The following is a 17,566-nucleotide window of genomic DNA, read 5'->3' as shown; positions in this document are numbered from 1 at the left end:
TACAGTAGTAGTGGTGAACTTATCAAAAAGCAAAAGACAAATCCATGAACTGTCATGTTACACATGGAAAAAGTTGAATTACTAATTTTTTCAATTCACATTCAGATTTTAGTTAGAGAACTGTGGATTATATTAGTTTGACTGAACTTCATTTTGTTTTATCAACAACAATTTCTTTACGTAAGACTTTTGTGTGTCTATGCAAGCTACCTAGACATTCCATATACAGTAAGAAGAAAAATCCTTCCTGTTCATCTGGCTTGATGTACCTTGCTGGATTCCTCAAGTCCTTGGCATCAAACCAAGTCCTTTACTGTACATAAGGTTCTTGTAAACAGCTTGTAATCTCCTCTCCTAAACAAATTGCTTATGGGACTTGTTTCCATTAATCAATCATGATACATTAATACTATTTAGCCACATAGTACAAAACAATTGATTCATTTATAGTGAAGGTTTTCCAATGTAATAAACTTTTCAAATTACTTTTAGTTGAGTGAGGTTTCTGCCACAACTCCTTGCTAGATGCATGATTTCGTAAGTGTCCTGCTATCTTGAGTTCCTTGCTACTTTTAAGTGTTAAACCTTAGTTTTCTGAGCTGTCATTTTACAGATTGTTTGGCTTTATTTTCTTCTCTTATGAGTAAGCTTTTTACTAGTTATGATTTGGTTTCTCAACTTAGTGATTTCAAGTTAGTTTTTGGCAACCATTATTTCATTTTGATGCACAGTTTTGGATGTGATTATTTGAAAGTGTTATACTTCACTTTCCGTTGTTCAATTAGCATGCTGTATATTTTATAATTCTGAGCATTCTTTGCATTCAGATCATCCCAGACTAAACCACCCAGCACATAGTACTAATTATGCAATTAATTCAATCTTGCCTTTTTCTGTGAGCTTCCATAACAAACAGTTTTCTAAGTTTATTCTTGTTTTGAGCAAATTGTGGAATGATCTCTTTAATCCTACAGTTGAATCCTTGGAAATCCAGAAATTCAAACTTTGCATAAGTGCTTTTGTTGAGTAGGCTGACATGAGTCACCTCATGGTTTATTTGCTACTTGTCTCATCTATTTTACTTTGTTATTTGTTTGTTTTTGTTTCCTTTCACATTCTATTCTTTACTTCTCAATTTCCTTTTCTGCATTGGGCTGCTCTCCCTATTAAGGCCCATGAGCTTGTATGCAGCAATTTGCTTTTCAAACTAGGGTTGCTGTATGGGCTGTAATAATAATAATAATAATAATAATAATAATAATAATAATAACAATAATACAGTAATAATAATAAATAAGGCGCCATGGCAGAGTGATTTAGCTCATTGCTGGATTGGGGCTGGTCAGTCTCTGGATGGGTGACCCTCTCACCTCAGCATTGATTCCTTGGGAAAAGATCTTTACCACAAATTCCTCAGTCTACTCAGCTGTAAATGAGTAACTATCCCTTATGGGGTAGGGTCCAGCTATGGGTTAAATAGCAAAACTCAGCAATGATGGAAAGAGACAAAAGATTAAATGACAACAACATAAATGGAACCTCAGGGAGCAGAGGAACTTCATCCGGCAGCCAGGTATACAGCCCAATGAGCGGGGAGGATGGTCAGGTACTTGGAGGTCGTCATCCAGCACCTGACTACCACAACGGCAATAACCAGCAACAAGAGACTGGAGCAACAGAGGCAAACCAGAAGAAGAAATGGACAAAAGAAAATAAGGAAATATGGAGATGCTACATCAGAAGCAACCTGACAGAAAGAGGATACAGAAGAAGATTGGTCAACATCTGGAATGAGAAAAATAACACCCCTCAAACAGAACAGAGGCTGGCAGACCAGGTAAGAAACATAAAGAGAAAGAACTGGCTCTCCACAACAGAAAGAGAGGAACTGGAGAGAGAAATAACACCCAGCAACGAAGGACAAGAAGACAAACTAAGAGACGATACCACAGAAGATAACAGGAATGATGAGCTATCAAACAACGGCGCACGAGAAAATACCGAAGATGTAACAGAAAGGTTGGAATGGGTGGAACAGATCGGACAATGGATGAAGCCAGATACAGAATGAACAAAGATCCCCTCCATGAAAGCCTACAACACAAAGAAACTATGGGAGAAAACAAGTGAAGTTAATGAAATAATGAGACTAATCCACACCACCAGCATCACCGAAACAAATAACTTGGCATATGCAGGAGCAAGATTAGTAGTAGAACTCATGGGGATACAAACACCAACACCACCATCACAACCAACTCAACATAAACCAAATCAGCAGCCGACTTGGAAAAGGCACCTGGAAAAACAAATCATGGCAATGAGATCTGACTTGAATAAGCTGAAAGAGATAGCAGAAAGGAGGCTAAGAAGCAAGAAAACAAGAGAAGAACTGAACGAAAAATACAAAGTACAGGAGAAGGGACTAAACAACACAATAGAAGATATAAAACAGGTTTAAAGCCAAAGAACATAAGATCCAATGGTACATGGACAGGAATAAAGGATACCAACAGAACAAACTCTTCGGAATCAACCAGAAAAGACTATACAGCCAACTAAGAAGGGAAGATAACCACCAGGAAATTCCTGAAGTTGAGCCAAGTAAGAGACTCTGGGAAAACATATGGAGCAAACCAGTATCACACAACAAACATGCAACATGTCTCCAGGAAGTCAAGGCAGAGGAAATGGGGAGAATAAATCAGATTTGCCGAAATCACTACAGACACAGACAGACAACTAAAGAAAATGCCCAACTGAAAAGCCCCAGTCCCGATGAAGTCCATGGATACTGACTCAAAAACTTCAAGGTCCTACACCCATGAATAGCAGAACAACTCCAGCATTGTATCACAAACCACCATGAACTAAAATGGATGATCACAATGAGAACATCCTTAGTACAGAAAGACGAAAACAAGGGAAATATAGCAAGTAACTACAGGCCTATCACCTGCTTACCAATACTGTGGAAGTTACTAACAGGATACAAAGGATACAAACACCATCCCCCACCAACAGAAAGGCTGCAGCAGGAAGTGTAGGGGCATAAAAGACCAGCTCCTGATAGACAAAATGGTGATGAAGAATAATAAGAGGAGGAGGACCAACCTAAGCATGGCATGGATTGACCACAAGAAAGCCTTTGACATGATACCACACACGTGGCTAATAGAATGCCTGAAAATATATAGGGCAGAGGAAAACACCATCAGCTTCCTAAAGAATACAATGTGCAACTGGAATACAGTACTTACAAGCTCTGGGATAAGACCAGCAGAGGTTAACATCAGGAGAGGGATCTTTCAAGGTGATTCACTGTCGCCACAACTCTTTGTAGTAGCCTTGATTCCCATGACAAAAGTACTGCAGAAGATAGATGCTGGGTACCAACTCAAGAAAGGAGGCAACAGAATTAACCATCTGGATGTTCATGGACGACATCAAGCTGCATAGCAAGAGCATCAAGGAAATTGATACCATAACCCAGACTGTAAGAATTGTATCTTGGGACATCAGGATGGAGTTTGGAATAGAAAAATGCACCTTGGTCAACATACAAAAAGGCAAAGTGACAAGGACTGAAGGGATAAAGCTATCAGACAGGAATAGCATCAAATGCATAGATGAGACAGGATACAAATACCTGGGAATAATAGGAGAGGATATAAAGCACCAAGAGATGAAGGACATGAAATGCTGGAAACATGACGAAAGCCATAAACACATGGGCAGTACCAGTAATCAGATACAGCGCAGGAGTTGTGGAGTGGACAAAGGCTGAACTCCACAGCATAGACCAGAAAACTAGGAAACAGATGACAATACACAAACCACTACACCAAAGAGCAAATACAGACAGACTATACATAACATGAAAGGAAGGAGGGAGAGGTCTACTAAGTACAGGCAGTCCCTGGTTTACAACAGGTCCGGCTTGCGACGTTCCGAGGTTACGACGCTCTTCAAATATATTCATCAGAAATTATTTCCCGGTTTACGACGCATGTTCCGGGCAATATCTGAAAACCAGTGAAGATGAGTGGCTAAGAAGTGCATGGGAAGAAGGACTGATAAAAGTAGAAGAAGACCAGAAATATACAGACAGGAGAATGAAAAACTGAACAGAGGAATGGCACAGCAAACCAATGCAAGGACAGTACATGAGACAGACTAAAGAACTGGCCAGCAATGAAACATGGCAATGGATACAGAGGGAAAAACTCAAGAAGGAAACAGAAGGAATGCTAACAGCAGCACAAGATCAGGTCCTAAGAACCAGATATTTCCAAAGAACAATAGATGGAAATAACATCTCACCCATATGCAGGAAATGCAATATGAAAGACGAGACCATAAACCACATAGCAAGCGAATGTCTGGCGCTTGCACAGAACCAGTACAAAAAGAGGCATGATTCATTAGCAAAAGCCCTCCACTGGAGCCTGTGCAAGAAACACCAGCTAGTTTGCAGTAATAAGTGGTACGAACATCAACCTGAGGGGGTGACAGAAAACGATCAGGCAAAGATCCTCTGGGACTATGGTATCAGAACAGATAGTGTGATACATGCCAATAGACCAGAAATGAAGCTAATTGACAAAATCAAGAAGAAAGTATCACTCACTGATGTTGCAATACCATGGGACACCAGAGTAGATAACAAAGAACGAGAAAAAATTTATAAGTATAAAGACCTGAAAATAGAAATCAGAAGGATATGGGATATGCAAGTGGAAATTGTACCCATAATCATAGGGACACTAGGCACGATCCCAAGATCCCTGAAAAGGAACATGGAAAAACTAGAAGCCGAAGTAGCTCCAGGACTCATGCAGAAGAGTGTGTTGTTAGAAACAGTGTACATAGTGAGAAAAGTGATGGACTCCTAAGGTGGCAGGATGCAACCCAGAACCCCACACTATAAAAATCACGCAGTCCAATAGGATGACTGTGATAGAAAAAAAAAATTAAAAATAATAATAATAATAATAATAATAATAATAATAATAATATTACTCTCTATGATACCAATTACAATGGCCCTTATAAAAACTATGAATGGCTACCAACTTGGAAGACAACAAAGTAATTAATCATCTATGTTCACGAATGACATCAAGATATATGGCAAAGATGCTAAGAGCTTGGATTCCTTTGTGCAGACAGCACAGATCATAACTGAAAACATGAAAATGGCATTTGGTACATTATTGCCAAATGTACCTAAATAAATATAGAAGAAAACATTGTCAAGAGTGAAGGTATCCAATTCCTAGATGAGAGAATCATAAAGGACATAGAATCTAGACACAAATATCCGGGAATCTTGGAAGCTGACAATATCAAACACCAGAAAATGAAAGTAAACACTGTGATGTAATTATTATAAGGGCTATGCCTATACTAGAATACAGAAGAGGAATATTAGAAAGAACAAATGAAAACCTAGAAAAAATAACATAAAAAAACGAAACTGATGACCATCAATCAGAACTACATCCGAGAGAAAGGCTCTACTTATCAAGGAGAAAAGGAGAAAGAGGATTACATAGTAGGGACTACTGTATCAATATTGAGAAAAGAACATTTAGTCAGTGCCTTATGAACAGTGAAGATGAGTGGCTGACAACAGGTTGGGATATAAACCTCATCTTCACTGACAAACAGCCTGAAAATTATAAGGAAAGGGTCACCAGCCCAAGAACATAGAAATTGGAAAACACACAAATGCATGGCTGATTCTAGGTAGGGCTGGAGAGGTCATCTGACAATGGCTAACTATGAGAGAGTTCAAGGGGGAGACTGAAGGCACAATGATGGCAGCTCAAGACTACGATATATACAAAATAAAATACTAAATAGAAAAATATCAATATCACCTATGCGCTATAAATACAAACAGAATTTGAAGACTGTCAACCACATCATAAGTGAGTGTCCCACATGAGATCAAATTAAAAATAAGGGAAGGCATGACAAAGTTGCCAATACCTTGCACTGGAAGATCTGCAAAAGAAATACACAACCGTGTACCAACAAGTGGTACAACCATATACCCATGAAAGATGAAAAAAAAAAAATCAAGTTATGTTGAGATTATGACGCAAGGACTGGCTATGTGATACAGGTTTAGAGACTAGACTAAATCCTAGTAAATATGGAAATCAAGAGAGTATCTCTGGTAAATGTAGCCATACCATGGCTTGTGTAACTCCCTACTCGCTTCTGCTTCTAGTTGCTTGCTCAAGACATTTATATCCAGTGGTGCAACTGCCTCTACCTGGTTTAGCACTTACCTGGACCTAATAGTGCTAGCAACTCATGTGCCTCATCTGTGATCAATGGCATATTTATCTGCTTTGGAAACTCTAACACCAATGAACTCTGATGGTACTCAAGCCCTACAAGATGATAATATTCCTGGCTCATCTACAGGCACTACCAATAATTCTGGAACCTCTAGATGCTTTGTGATAGCAGCCAGTGGTAGCTGACTTTGCTTTTTCTTTCATCTGATCCTACTATTCAGATGCTGCATACCCAGCACTAATCTAATCTCTTCATCATAAGAGGGTGCACTCCCTTTTGCTTCACTCCACTGTAGATATGTCATGAGGCACAAGGGAAGAAGAGTTCTTTATTTCTTACCACAATAAAGCATTTTTTGATGAAGCCTAGAGATGCAGCCTAAGCTTCCCTAAGTAGCTTCAGCCGCTGAACCAAAGACATGAGTCAAGTGAAGAAGTTTCCTTTGCAATTTGAGTTCTAATGCCAGTTGCTGATGATGTGAAAAGTCAAATGGAGAAGAATGCTTGAGGAGTAGCTGAGATAAGGCCACCTCCATACAACTTCCTAACCCTGTGGTCAATCTCAACAATTCTATAAATGGGGAAGAAGCTTAAAAACCAAACCTGGCTACAGCCCCACAAATAAAAGCACTTGCTGAAGATACCCTCCTTGCTAACCTGGCCCTCAGTCTTCCTCACATCAGAAGAAACTGACTTGAATAAAGGTTTTTTTTATGCAATTTCAGAAGATTTAGCCAAGGTCAAGGGGCTCACTATCTCTCTCTCTGGAGAGCCTCCATTCTAAATATACGAATGCTGGCCTACTCCACTGCTAACATGGTACTGAAAAGGGGATATAGTTGTAAGACATCTCTTCAATTTGCTTTCATCCTCAGACTGAGTTTTAGGACAGGTGACCTGATGGACAAGAACCTATTTCTAACTGCTAGGGTGAAGGAAATTACAAGGACTGCCTTGAAATCCTTAGAAAATGCCACTATGCTAACAGCTCTCAAATGACCAATTTAGTAACTGTGGACACCTAAAGATTACAGGTCTTGGAGAAACAAATCCACAGTTATGTATGGGTACAAATATATCTAAAAATAAACCTAAACAAGAGAGCTTTTGGGAATCTGTCTGATTCCCATTTCAATCTGACTGAAAAGGGGAATCGAATAGATTCCAAAAGCTCTCTGTTTAGTTTTATTTTTAAATATATTTTACCCAATACATAACTCCGGATTTGTTTCTCCATTTCAAGACTTATACTGCCATGAGCATATTCTATAATTACAGGTGTTGTTCCACTCCATATGTTATAGATAGATGCCTATTGAAGTCTCCTGAAACACAGAAATCTTATTCTTCAAGGCCCAGTAGACCTTCAGTCCTGAAATATCTGCAATCTCCCTTTGGCCTTAGTTCCCTTATGGTGGGTGCAGGAACAGGTACAAACCTGCCTAGTTTCTATTCATTGTGAAAAGTGCTATTAAAAAAACAAAAGCAATATAATGTGTTGCATATGGAAGAAAGGACCCTAAATGTGTTTTAAAAAATGGTCAGAAAGTCTGGGTGGATAACCTGCCCATTCTGCCTTCACAACTACCAGATAAGTAAGCTTGACTCTTTTCATGACCAGTGAATGAAAAGCTTATTTGGTGAGAAATTTCTCAGGATGACAGGTACTACAAAGAGAAATGTTAACTGAAGACTTTTTAGCTTTGAAAGCCCCCATGAAATAGCACAGAGTTGGTTAACAGTTTCTCACGTTTACCATTACAGGCTAATGATAGAAGAATAGTAGATATGTTAGATACAGATGGGTAATTTGAACTTGTTTCATCAAAGATGAGGAAAAGTATTTGTTTACAATTTGGTTTTCAAATTACTGATATAATCTGATTTGGCTAATCTATACATTTTATCTGGTTCCTAGCAACTTTCAGCCAAGTTTTCATAGTTCAAATAGGTGTAATTTTGGCTCTTACAATGTATTATGTGGAATTTTATATTAATATACCAAGTGTTTTGGCCACAATACATCAGTCACTTTTCAGAAGAAAAATACCAGTTTCACTGTATATTTATAATTTTCCAAGTTGAAATAAAAAAAAATTGCTGTCAACTGTCAGCTTTACTTTATATCACTGCTTCAAGAACAGGTAGCTTAGCATAACATAGCATGTTTGAAAGACTTACATCAGTAGGTGTTATAAGAATAAAGTCATCTCCTTGATTAATACTGGATTTGATAGGCTGAACCAATCTTGTCTGTGCATGGCGCCTTCCTTTTACTTGCAGTAACATCAGAGAAGAATATGGTGCCATCTCACGGACTATAGGGTTATTTTCCACTTTCTTCAAGGCGACAGCTGAGAAGTTCTCCTTTGAAGCAAGACCAGCTAGAGCTTCAACTGCCATTGGTGATGCCTTAGACACTGAAAAAATAAAAGATGCTTTACACAAGAAGCAAAGACAATATCATTAACTATTGTTGATACATCACTTCCTAGACTCTTCTCTTTAAGTGTGAAATCAAGTATTAAAGGACAGTGAGCCTTTACAGAACAATGAACAGAACACTTGGATCAGGCAGTGCATAGGAGCATTTAGATGTTTATTATCTAATTACTTGATAGCTTTATTTATTTTTCAAACTTCATTAAATAATTATTAAGAATTACACAACAAAAATATGTCTCCTGAAGTTCAGTTACCTTTCATCCAAGTTACCTTGAAACTATTGCAAATGAGGTCTACTATCAGCGACTGTCACAATGACAGCTAAAATATTAGAAAGGCAAAGTAGCCAATCTTGCTGTATCTCTAAGAATGAAAAACATAACAGACACATGCTCAAATGATTCTAATAATAAACTTTCCTCCCTCTCTCCCACTCTACTACATAACCAATACCTATTACTGTAATTATGAATACTATCATCCTTTCCTAACAAAAATGAAGACTAAAATTTTGGATATTATGAGAAAATACTGGAGAGAGAGAGAGAGAGAGAGAGAGAGAGAGAGAGAGAGAGAGAGAGAGAGAGAGAGAGAGAGAGAGAGAGAGATGGGGTTGGTTGGTAGAAAAGTGAAGTAAAACACATCACAGAGGGAACTTCTATGTAAACTGAAAAGGTATTTACATGTAAGCCTAATCAAACATATAAGAAAGATTAACAAGAGAAGACACTAAACATAAGAATAAATGTGAGTATATAAAACAATGAGCGACCACTTATGTGAATGTTACCAAGTTGTAAAATATAACTATGGCTCAAGTCGTAAATCAAAGATGGTAAAATGCAAACTATATAAAACACAAAATATCCAACAAATATAACAAAACAAAGTTAACACAGCTTATACTGCAATATGACTGACATAAAAAAGGTAAATAATTTATACTTGATTAACTGACTATGACATTAAGGCTACAGATAAAAAAGCATAAGGTTAAAATTTTATGCTCAGGACTAGTTACACATAAATTAAAAGGGTGAAAATAACAAAATAAGTACAGACATAATAGATCACTTATAAAAAAAATTGGAAAATAATAAATCTAGCCAAAGACAATGAACAGTAACTGAACCACTTGTTAATCTATGGTAACCATAAAGCTATCAATTAGTAAAATAAAGAGAAAAGACCTACTTCCTTGTCACTGAACCATTAAAAAATACAAAAAAGTAGTCAAAACTGCATGTATGTTCAACTTGAAAGTTTCTGACTAGACTACTGGGCACTACCCAGTTAAAATCTCTAACTATAACTACCTCATGGTTTTGAAAAACCAAAATAAGTACCATGAGAAATTTTAGTACTGGGTGAAGCATGGTGATTCACCAGAAAACCCCAAAACAACTCAATTGTTAACATACCTACAATGACTCCCATGCTAAGTATCATCTTCATAACACACCTACTGTACAATGACTCCCATGCTAAGTATCATCTTTAAAGTCAGTGAAGGTTATTTCAGCAGCAGCAAAAAACTTCTCCGTCAGGAAATTATGGGAAAAAGCTTATGTCCTCATGGCAAAATAAAATAAATATATCAGTAAAAACTTAAGAAAAGAGGAGCTTCACTGAAAATCACACGAACAAAGTTGAACTCAACCTGTAACTGGGACTACAACCATAAGCTGTTGACAGCTGACCAGACACAAGACATGATGCAATTGGCTTATGAAAGGGGCCCTACATCTACGAGGACAAATGTGTCTGGTATTTTGTTCAACGAACAAAATGGGATTATGAATACCTTGCATGCAATTGTTGTACAAGAAATAATACTTACATTCTTCAACCTTCATTCTCCTAAGTTCTCTTTCTCCTACACCCATTTTAACTTCTGTATATTCTGCTTTAATATCTTCACGTGCAGCCAATGCTCTCAATGGATTACGGGTGGTGCCCTGACGTCGATTCACACGCACACTGCGCCTTTTAATAACACTGCAATACAGGTATACATAAGAAATTACCTCCAAGGTATGTTGATATAATTCAAAGTACAGTACTGAATATTGAAGTTTACAAGAAATTACATGTTTTTATCACATTCTGATGTTTCACATGATACAAATGTTTTGTATACAGTATAGCCAACAACTTTAACAATTGTATGCATAAGAAAAGTTTGGACAAAAACATTACTCATAATCAACAGGAAGAATACCTGCTAATATTAACACCTCAATACCATACATATACAGTTGACCCCTGGTATTCACGGGGGATGCATACCACAACTCTACACGAATAGCAAAAATCCGTGAATACTTGACACCCCTCTAAAAATGCTTATAACTACCTATTTTGATAGTTCAAATACCAAAAACCTCTCTAAAAATGCTTATAACCACCTAATTGGATAGTTCAAACACCAAAAAACCCCACTAAAAATACTTATACCTGACTTATTTTAATAGTTTTATAAAAAAAATGCATTTAGTCATGAAACTGAAATGAAAATACAGTGATTAGTAAATATTCCTGTGAAAAATACCATGAATAGGTGAATTTTCCACGAATAATAATAATAATAATAATAATAATAATAATAATAATAATAATAATAATAATTAATAATAATAATAATAATAATAATAATATTATTATTATTATTATTATTATTATTATATTAATTATTATTATTATATTTATTATTATTTAATCTTATTTATATTTGAAAATTGGTACTTATTAGGGAAAAAATTTATTTATCATACAAAATAAATAAACATACATGTACCATAAAAATTCTCTCATCTCATTAGAGAGAGAGAGAGAGAGAGAGAGAGAGAGAGAGAGAGAGAGAGAGAGAGAGATTATTTTACTTTTATTATTTAATGTTATTTAATTTACACATTAAATCTTGAAAACTTACAAATTACATAAAAGAATTAAACATACACACTTTTACAGGGTTTCTCAGTATTCGCAAATGTTCGCATGTTTGTAAAAAAAACTCGTGTATGATAATTAGTTAGGTTCCAGTTGAAAAGTCTGCGTGTCTTTGAATTCATGCAACTCGAATTGCGCAAGTTCGGGGTATTACTGTATATACAGTATATATAATATATACAGTAATACCCGGAACTTGCGCGATTCGAGCTGCATGAATTCTCACAGACACGCAAACTTTTCACTGGAACCTAACTAATTATCATACACAAGTTTTTTTACAGACACGCGAACATTTGCGAATACATACTGAGAAACCCTGCAAAAGTGTTTATGTTCAATTTTTTATGTAATTTATAAGTTTTCAAGATTTAATGTGTAAATTAAATAACATTAAATAATAAAAGTAACAATTTCTCTCTCTCTCTCTCTCTTTTACTGAGATGAGAGAATTTTTATGGTACATGTATATGTTTATTTTGTATGATAAATAAGTTTTTTACCTAATTTTAAGTACTAATTTTCAAATATTAATAAGATTAAATAATAATAATAATAATAATAATAATAATAATAATAATAATAATAATATAACTGTAACTACAAAATTTGTATGCGATACATATTTTAAACCAACAAATATTTTTCCCTCATCTTCTGTAAGAAGCTCGAAGGCAAAAGCTGTCAGACATGTCACTTTAACATGACAAGAAGGAGTAGTGTTGCTGGTTAGTGGTCAAACGTTTCTTGCAATTCTCTCTCTCTCTGTCTCTGTCTGTAATAATTCATAAAAAATTTCACTCTCTTAAGTAAGGACAACTGTTACCTCTCTCTCTCTCTCTCCTCATTCGTAGTTAGTGCAACCTACTTATTACTGTTTCTCTGTATGTCTATAACTGTACAGTAGATAATTTTGAATTGATCTAATTTTACCTGTACTGTCCTACAAACTGTAAATGCGCCGCTCTAAAACAAATAGACATAGAGCATTTCAAAACAAGAGAAAGAGACAGAATAAAGAAGTTTTTAAAAACAAGGTTGACAAGACTTTTAAAAATAGATCAGTGGAATGGGGGGAGAGAGAAATAGTATACTAATCTTCACACTCTCCTATATTCTTACATTAACCATTTACTGTATTTCTTTTATTTTAAGGGTAATGCGTTAAGCTAACGTTGAAATGAAATTACAGTAACTTTAATTTCACTTAAAAGTTAGTTTAATACTGAATTTCTATTTTTTGATATCTAATGTAAGAATAACTTCTCTCTCTCTCTCTCTCTGTCATGTCATTCTCTCTGCCTCTGTAATAATCATAAATAATTCGACTTGATATTTCAAGCAAGGACAATATATCTCTCTCTTGTGTTATTCTCTCAGTCTCCGTAATAATTGATAAATAATTTCACTCTCTTAAGTAAGGACAACCCTTATCTCTCTCTCTCTCTCTCTCTCTCTCTCTCTCTCTCTCTCTCTCTCTCTCTCTCTCGCTCATAGTTAGCGCTCACACATTTTTACAACTTATTATTTCTCTGTACGTCTTTACCTGTACAGTAGATAGTTTAAATTGATCTAATTTTACCTGTACCGTCTACGAAGTGTAAATGCACTAGTGTGGCAAATATATTCTAAAACACAGACATAATAACTAATAGTTGCATTAGTCCAAAAAAAAAAACACTGTTTGTTCATAAAGAAGCATTTCAGAACAAAGAGAAAGAGACGTAGAATAAAGAAGTTATTAAAAAGAGGTTGAGAAGACTTCTAAAAATAGATCTGTCAGAAGGGGGGAGAGACAGAAATTCTCTTCCAACTCTATTTTTAAGTCAACAATTTATTTCTTTTTTTAAGGGTAATGTATTAAGCTAACTTTTAAATGAAATTACAGTAACTTTAGTTTCATTAAAAGTTAATAATTTGGGAGCATGATTAGGGTCATAATTAGTGTTTAAAATTTAGAAATAAGCATTTATTAGCATTTTTAGAGACCGTGCCAAACTTACCCGAAAATTCACCTTCTTGTGAGGGTTCTGGAACCTAACCTCGTATGCGTTTGGGGTATGACTGTACATATATAATATATAATATACATATATACAAAGTATACATATATATATATATATATATATATATATATATATATATATATATATATATATATATATATATATATATATATATATATATAATATATATGTAGTGACAAATACATAAAATATAGTAAAATTATAAAAGATATATTGTGTTTAAACTTATTGTTTAATTACTACAAAAGTATATAAGCAAAATAATTTTGAAGCCACTTACAAATCATCCTCTTCCAGAGATCTAGTGAAGCAAGAAACAAAATAACTGTTTTAGTGCACTCACTAGATTATCAGCAAAAAGAAATGCATGCTACATAGTACAGAACCAAGCTGTGTGGCTGTACTTTAACAATTAAAACCCACTTTAAGTGATAGTATATTAAAAGATAGTTAAATCAAGATTAAATAGGTAATGGTGCACCAAAGAAGAGCCCTACCCCAAAAGCATCTTTTCACTACAAAAGTCCATTTATTGTTGCTGTAGTAAGGTTATAAATTTAGTTTGAAGTACACTAATTAATGAGAAAATTAAAGACTCAGGGAAGTATGCCGTAGTGCTGGTAATGTTAAAGACTCAGGGAAGTATGATGTAATGCTGGTAATGTGAATCATAAATACTGTATGATTCTTTACAATAAAGAAGTACCTATTTGTTACACTACACAAACATTTTTCAGCCAACGGCTCAACTTCTTATAAGCTGTGATAACTAAAAATCTTAATCAAGAATAGGCACAGCTAAAGATTGAAAAATGCACATGCATCAGAATTCTCAAACACATTTTGACTCAAATATTTAACAATAAATTTTTTAAATGCACATGCACCATCATTCTTGCACACATTTTGACTCAAATATATACAATACAATTTTTAAAATGCACATGCATCATAACCCTTACACACATTTCACTCCAATATGTACAAAACATTTAAAATGCAGATAATCTTCACCTTACACTGATGCACCAGAATAATGAATTTTGTTTCATAACAGATGCAAACTGGAAGGAGTAAACTCCTCAGTACAGAATGAGTTCATGACAGATTGCTTTTATCAGAAATCTTACAGATCTCCAAACAATTCATCCAGCCCTGCCCCGGCCTGGCCAGGAGGAGAATTCCCCTTTCATCATTTTACTCTCACTGCTTTGTCCGCCTTTGTTTTGGGAAGCAAAAGTTAGCAATATCTATTTATCTATTTATTTTATTCTCCCAAGACAGAAGTGCAAAAATGCTTGGTGCACAATCCTTCTTATAGGAAACTTTTCTTTTCTCAGCTCTTAGGAATCATATGGCTTTTTGAAAAAAGAAAAATCTCTAATTCTGTTCTCAACCATCCTACCTAAATGAAGAGACAGAATTTCATAATATGACCTAACTTTTCCCTGGTGAAGTCACTCTCATCAATCTTGCAATAGCAGGTTCTTTCTGAGATGCCTCTTCTTGAGAACTTGTTTCCCATTAACACTTCCATAAATGGTTGTTATCAGTTTACTAAACAAATACTGAACTCTACATACATAAAGATAAGATCTCATTTTGCTCTAGGATAGCTTTGTCTTCCATGGCACTTCAGTATATATCCTTTCTCAAAAACTCCTTTTGTTCCTTAGGACTTTATCAACAAGTGTGCACACAGCCTATCAGACAAGAGGACAAGGCTTCTGAGTAAGTTAGTAGAATCCATACATCAGCTATCGAGAGCTAATATACTGTATATCTTTAGCTTTCACTGCCTTTAATCAATATCAAGAAGACAAACACTACATACCATGTAAGGTAACCCAACAGCAGCAGAGTAAATAAAGAAACAGGAAGAACCTGATTTCAAGCTCTTTGTTACATAACACGGCAAATCCTCCTTTAGGCTGACCAAAGAGACATCCCCCACCCAGCACAAGAGCACTACATTTTAGGGGATTCTTTCCACAGAAAGCACCACATGATGGCCTCTGTGTAATTCCTGTCCTCTTTCAATGACAAGAGGCCATCTAGCATCTGGGGCTTCTCTCATCAGATCTACAGTGGCGTCACTCATGGATCATATGAATGCCACAATGCACCCCTGAGACGGACTAGAAATCTACAATTCTTAGTTCAGCCTTTTCAAGTAAATGTTGGACAGAGTGATGACTACTACCTTATCACCTTATCATGAAAAGCATTAACTCAAGTAGACATGGAAAATGTCATGTATTGAAGATCTCTGTAGACTTAATTTAGTCAATAATTTTCTACCATCCTTAAGTCACCATACACCATTACAAGCTTGAGGCCTTTAATTTTCACCTTAGATACAGAAAATTTCTTACTTTCTTAATACCTTCTTTTATGAACCATTCTGGGTAAACATGCTTCATAAAACTAATTTTTGTGTTTTTACCTTCTTCCTCTATGTCTTTTGGATTGCAAATTCTGAAGCCCTCAAAATTAAACTAACTAGACTACCTTTCTTCACTCTTTCTCTGTGGTATAAAAATAATGTTAGCATATGTGAGTGTCCTATTCCTGTACACTGATTTCAAATCCCTTTGTATCTCATCAGTGGTTCCAAACCATGAATTTTTTCAAGCAATTCATTTAACTTACACCTTGTGTTTTCTACATAGCTCTTCCAAAGGACTACTTAACATCCATATAAAAACGTGCAAGCATGGGAGACGGTGAGGAACCCATAGTTACTTTGTTGTCTGTCTTACAAACTTATGAACATAACTAAATATAAGTGTTCCACACACACACAGCTAATCAACTCACAAATTTTACCACAATGGAAAGGAAATGTGTACAATCCTTCTTTCACCCTTATAACTTCTAATATACCACATAATGGGGTGTTTGTGAATAAGGAAGTTATGTTGAAGCTTGTGATATTGAAAGGCTTTATATATTTTTTAGGCTTTTGAAAAAATCAGTTGGATGTATTAAATTGGTCAACAACACCAAGGTCCAGAGAATACAAGATCTACTGATATGCAGGTAGAGCAGGGATTGTTGTTGGCTAGTGTAGTGCGTGATGTCATGTCTGCTACTCAGGCTCCGATTACTCATAGCGATTCATTAATATCTGGGGTCTATTTCTACCATTTTACAATTAAAAATTGTGCAGCATTGAATAATTTCACTTCTGACTAAAATTATGCCAAAGGAATAAATTATAAGCCAGCCAACAATAAAAAGTCTACAAACCACTTACTAATTTATAATGTCAAAGGAGAAAACTGTTTGTCAGCCAATAAATAAAATTTTATAAACAATAAAAATGATAAATGAAACACTTGTTGCCTACCTCTAGGATTAATTTGTTGGTAAAATTATGTAAACAATAGGAGGGATACATAAAACTTTCATTGCATACCTTTAAGATTAATATATATATATAAAATGATAATCCTCTATATATTTCTATACAAACACACTACAATAATTTATTGGTAAAAATATTCTCTATGTATTTCTATACAAACACACTGCAATAATTTATTGGTAAAAATATTTCTCATTTCTGCCACAGTAGATTGAATAGCTATGGGTTCTCTCCCCCCGCCCCCCGCCATTCCTATGGTGAACACGTACTGGCCAATTTAGAGGACACCATATTCAGTAATCATTAAAATCCTGAAATCTATGCAAGATAAACTGACAACATTTTCATCACAATGAAAACCAAACAAGATACACAGACACTGGAAGACATTTTTTAACAAAAAATCTGTGCTGAGTTTCACCACAGAACACAGTATAGATAAAAAAACTACCATTCTAAAA

At 35.3% G+C, this 17,566-nt stretch overlaps 1 protein-coding gene across 8 annotated transcripts in view; it reads right to left on the bottom strand.

Annotated features, from left to right (window-relative positions):
• The window catches only part of Svil (Supervillin), a 273,565-nt gene that overhangs the window by 121,555 nt on the left and 134,444 nt on the right, over positions 1 to 17,566 (bottom strand). For 4 of the 8 annotated variants that reach the window (XM_067084305.1, XM_067084307.1, XM_067084309.1 and 1 more), the window contains 3 exons: positions 14,016 to 14,036; positions 10,600 to 10,757; positions 8,496 to 8,734 (listed from right to left, as the gene is read on the bottom strand). In XM_067084305.1, coding sequence (XP_066940406.1) covers positions 8,496 to 8,734; positions 10,600 to 10,757; positions 14,016 to 14,036 — 418 coding nt within the window. The remainder of the gene's footprint in view (positions 1 to 8,495; positions 8,735 to 10,599; positions 10,758 to 14,015; positions 14,037 to 17,566) is intronic. The other 4 variants (XM_067084306.1, XM_067084308.1, XM_067084310.1 and 1 more) reach the window with 1 other exon arrangement.

Source organism: Macrobrachium rosenbergii, chromosome 41 (genome assembly GCF_040412425.1).
Source record: "Macrobrachium rosenbergii isolate ZJJX-2024 chromosome 41, ASM4041242v1, whole genome shotgun sequence".
Classification (NCBI taxonomy): domain Eukaryota; kingdom Metazoa; phylum Arthropoda; class Malacostraca; order Decapoda; family Palaemonidae; genus Macrobrachium; species Macrobrachium rosenbergii.
This window is presented reverse-complemented; position numbering and strand designations above follow the sequence as displayed.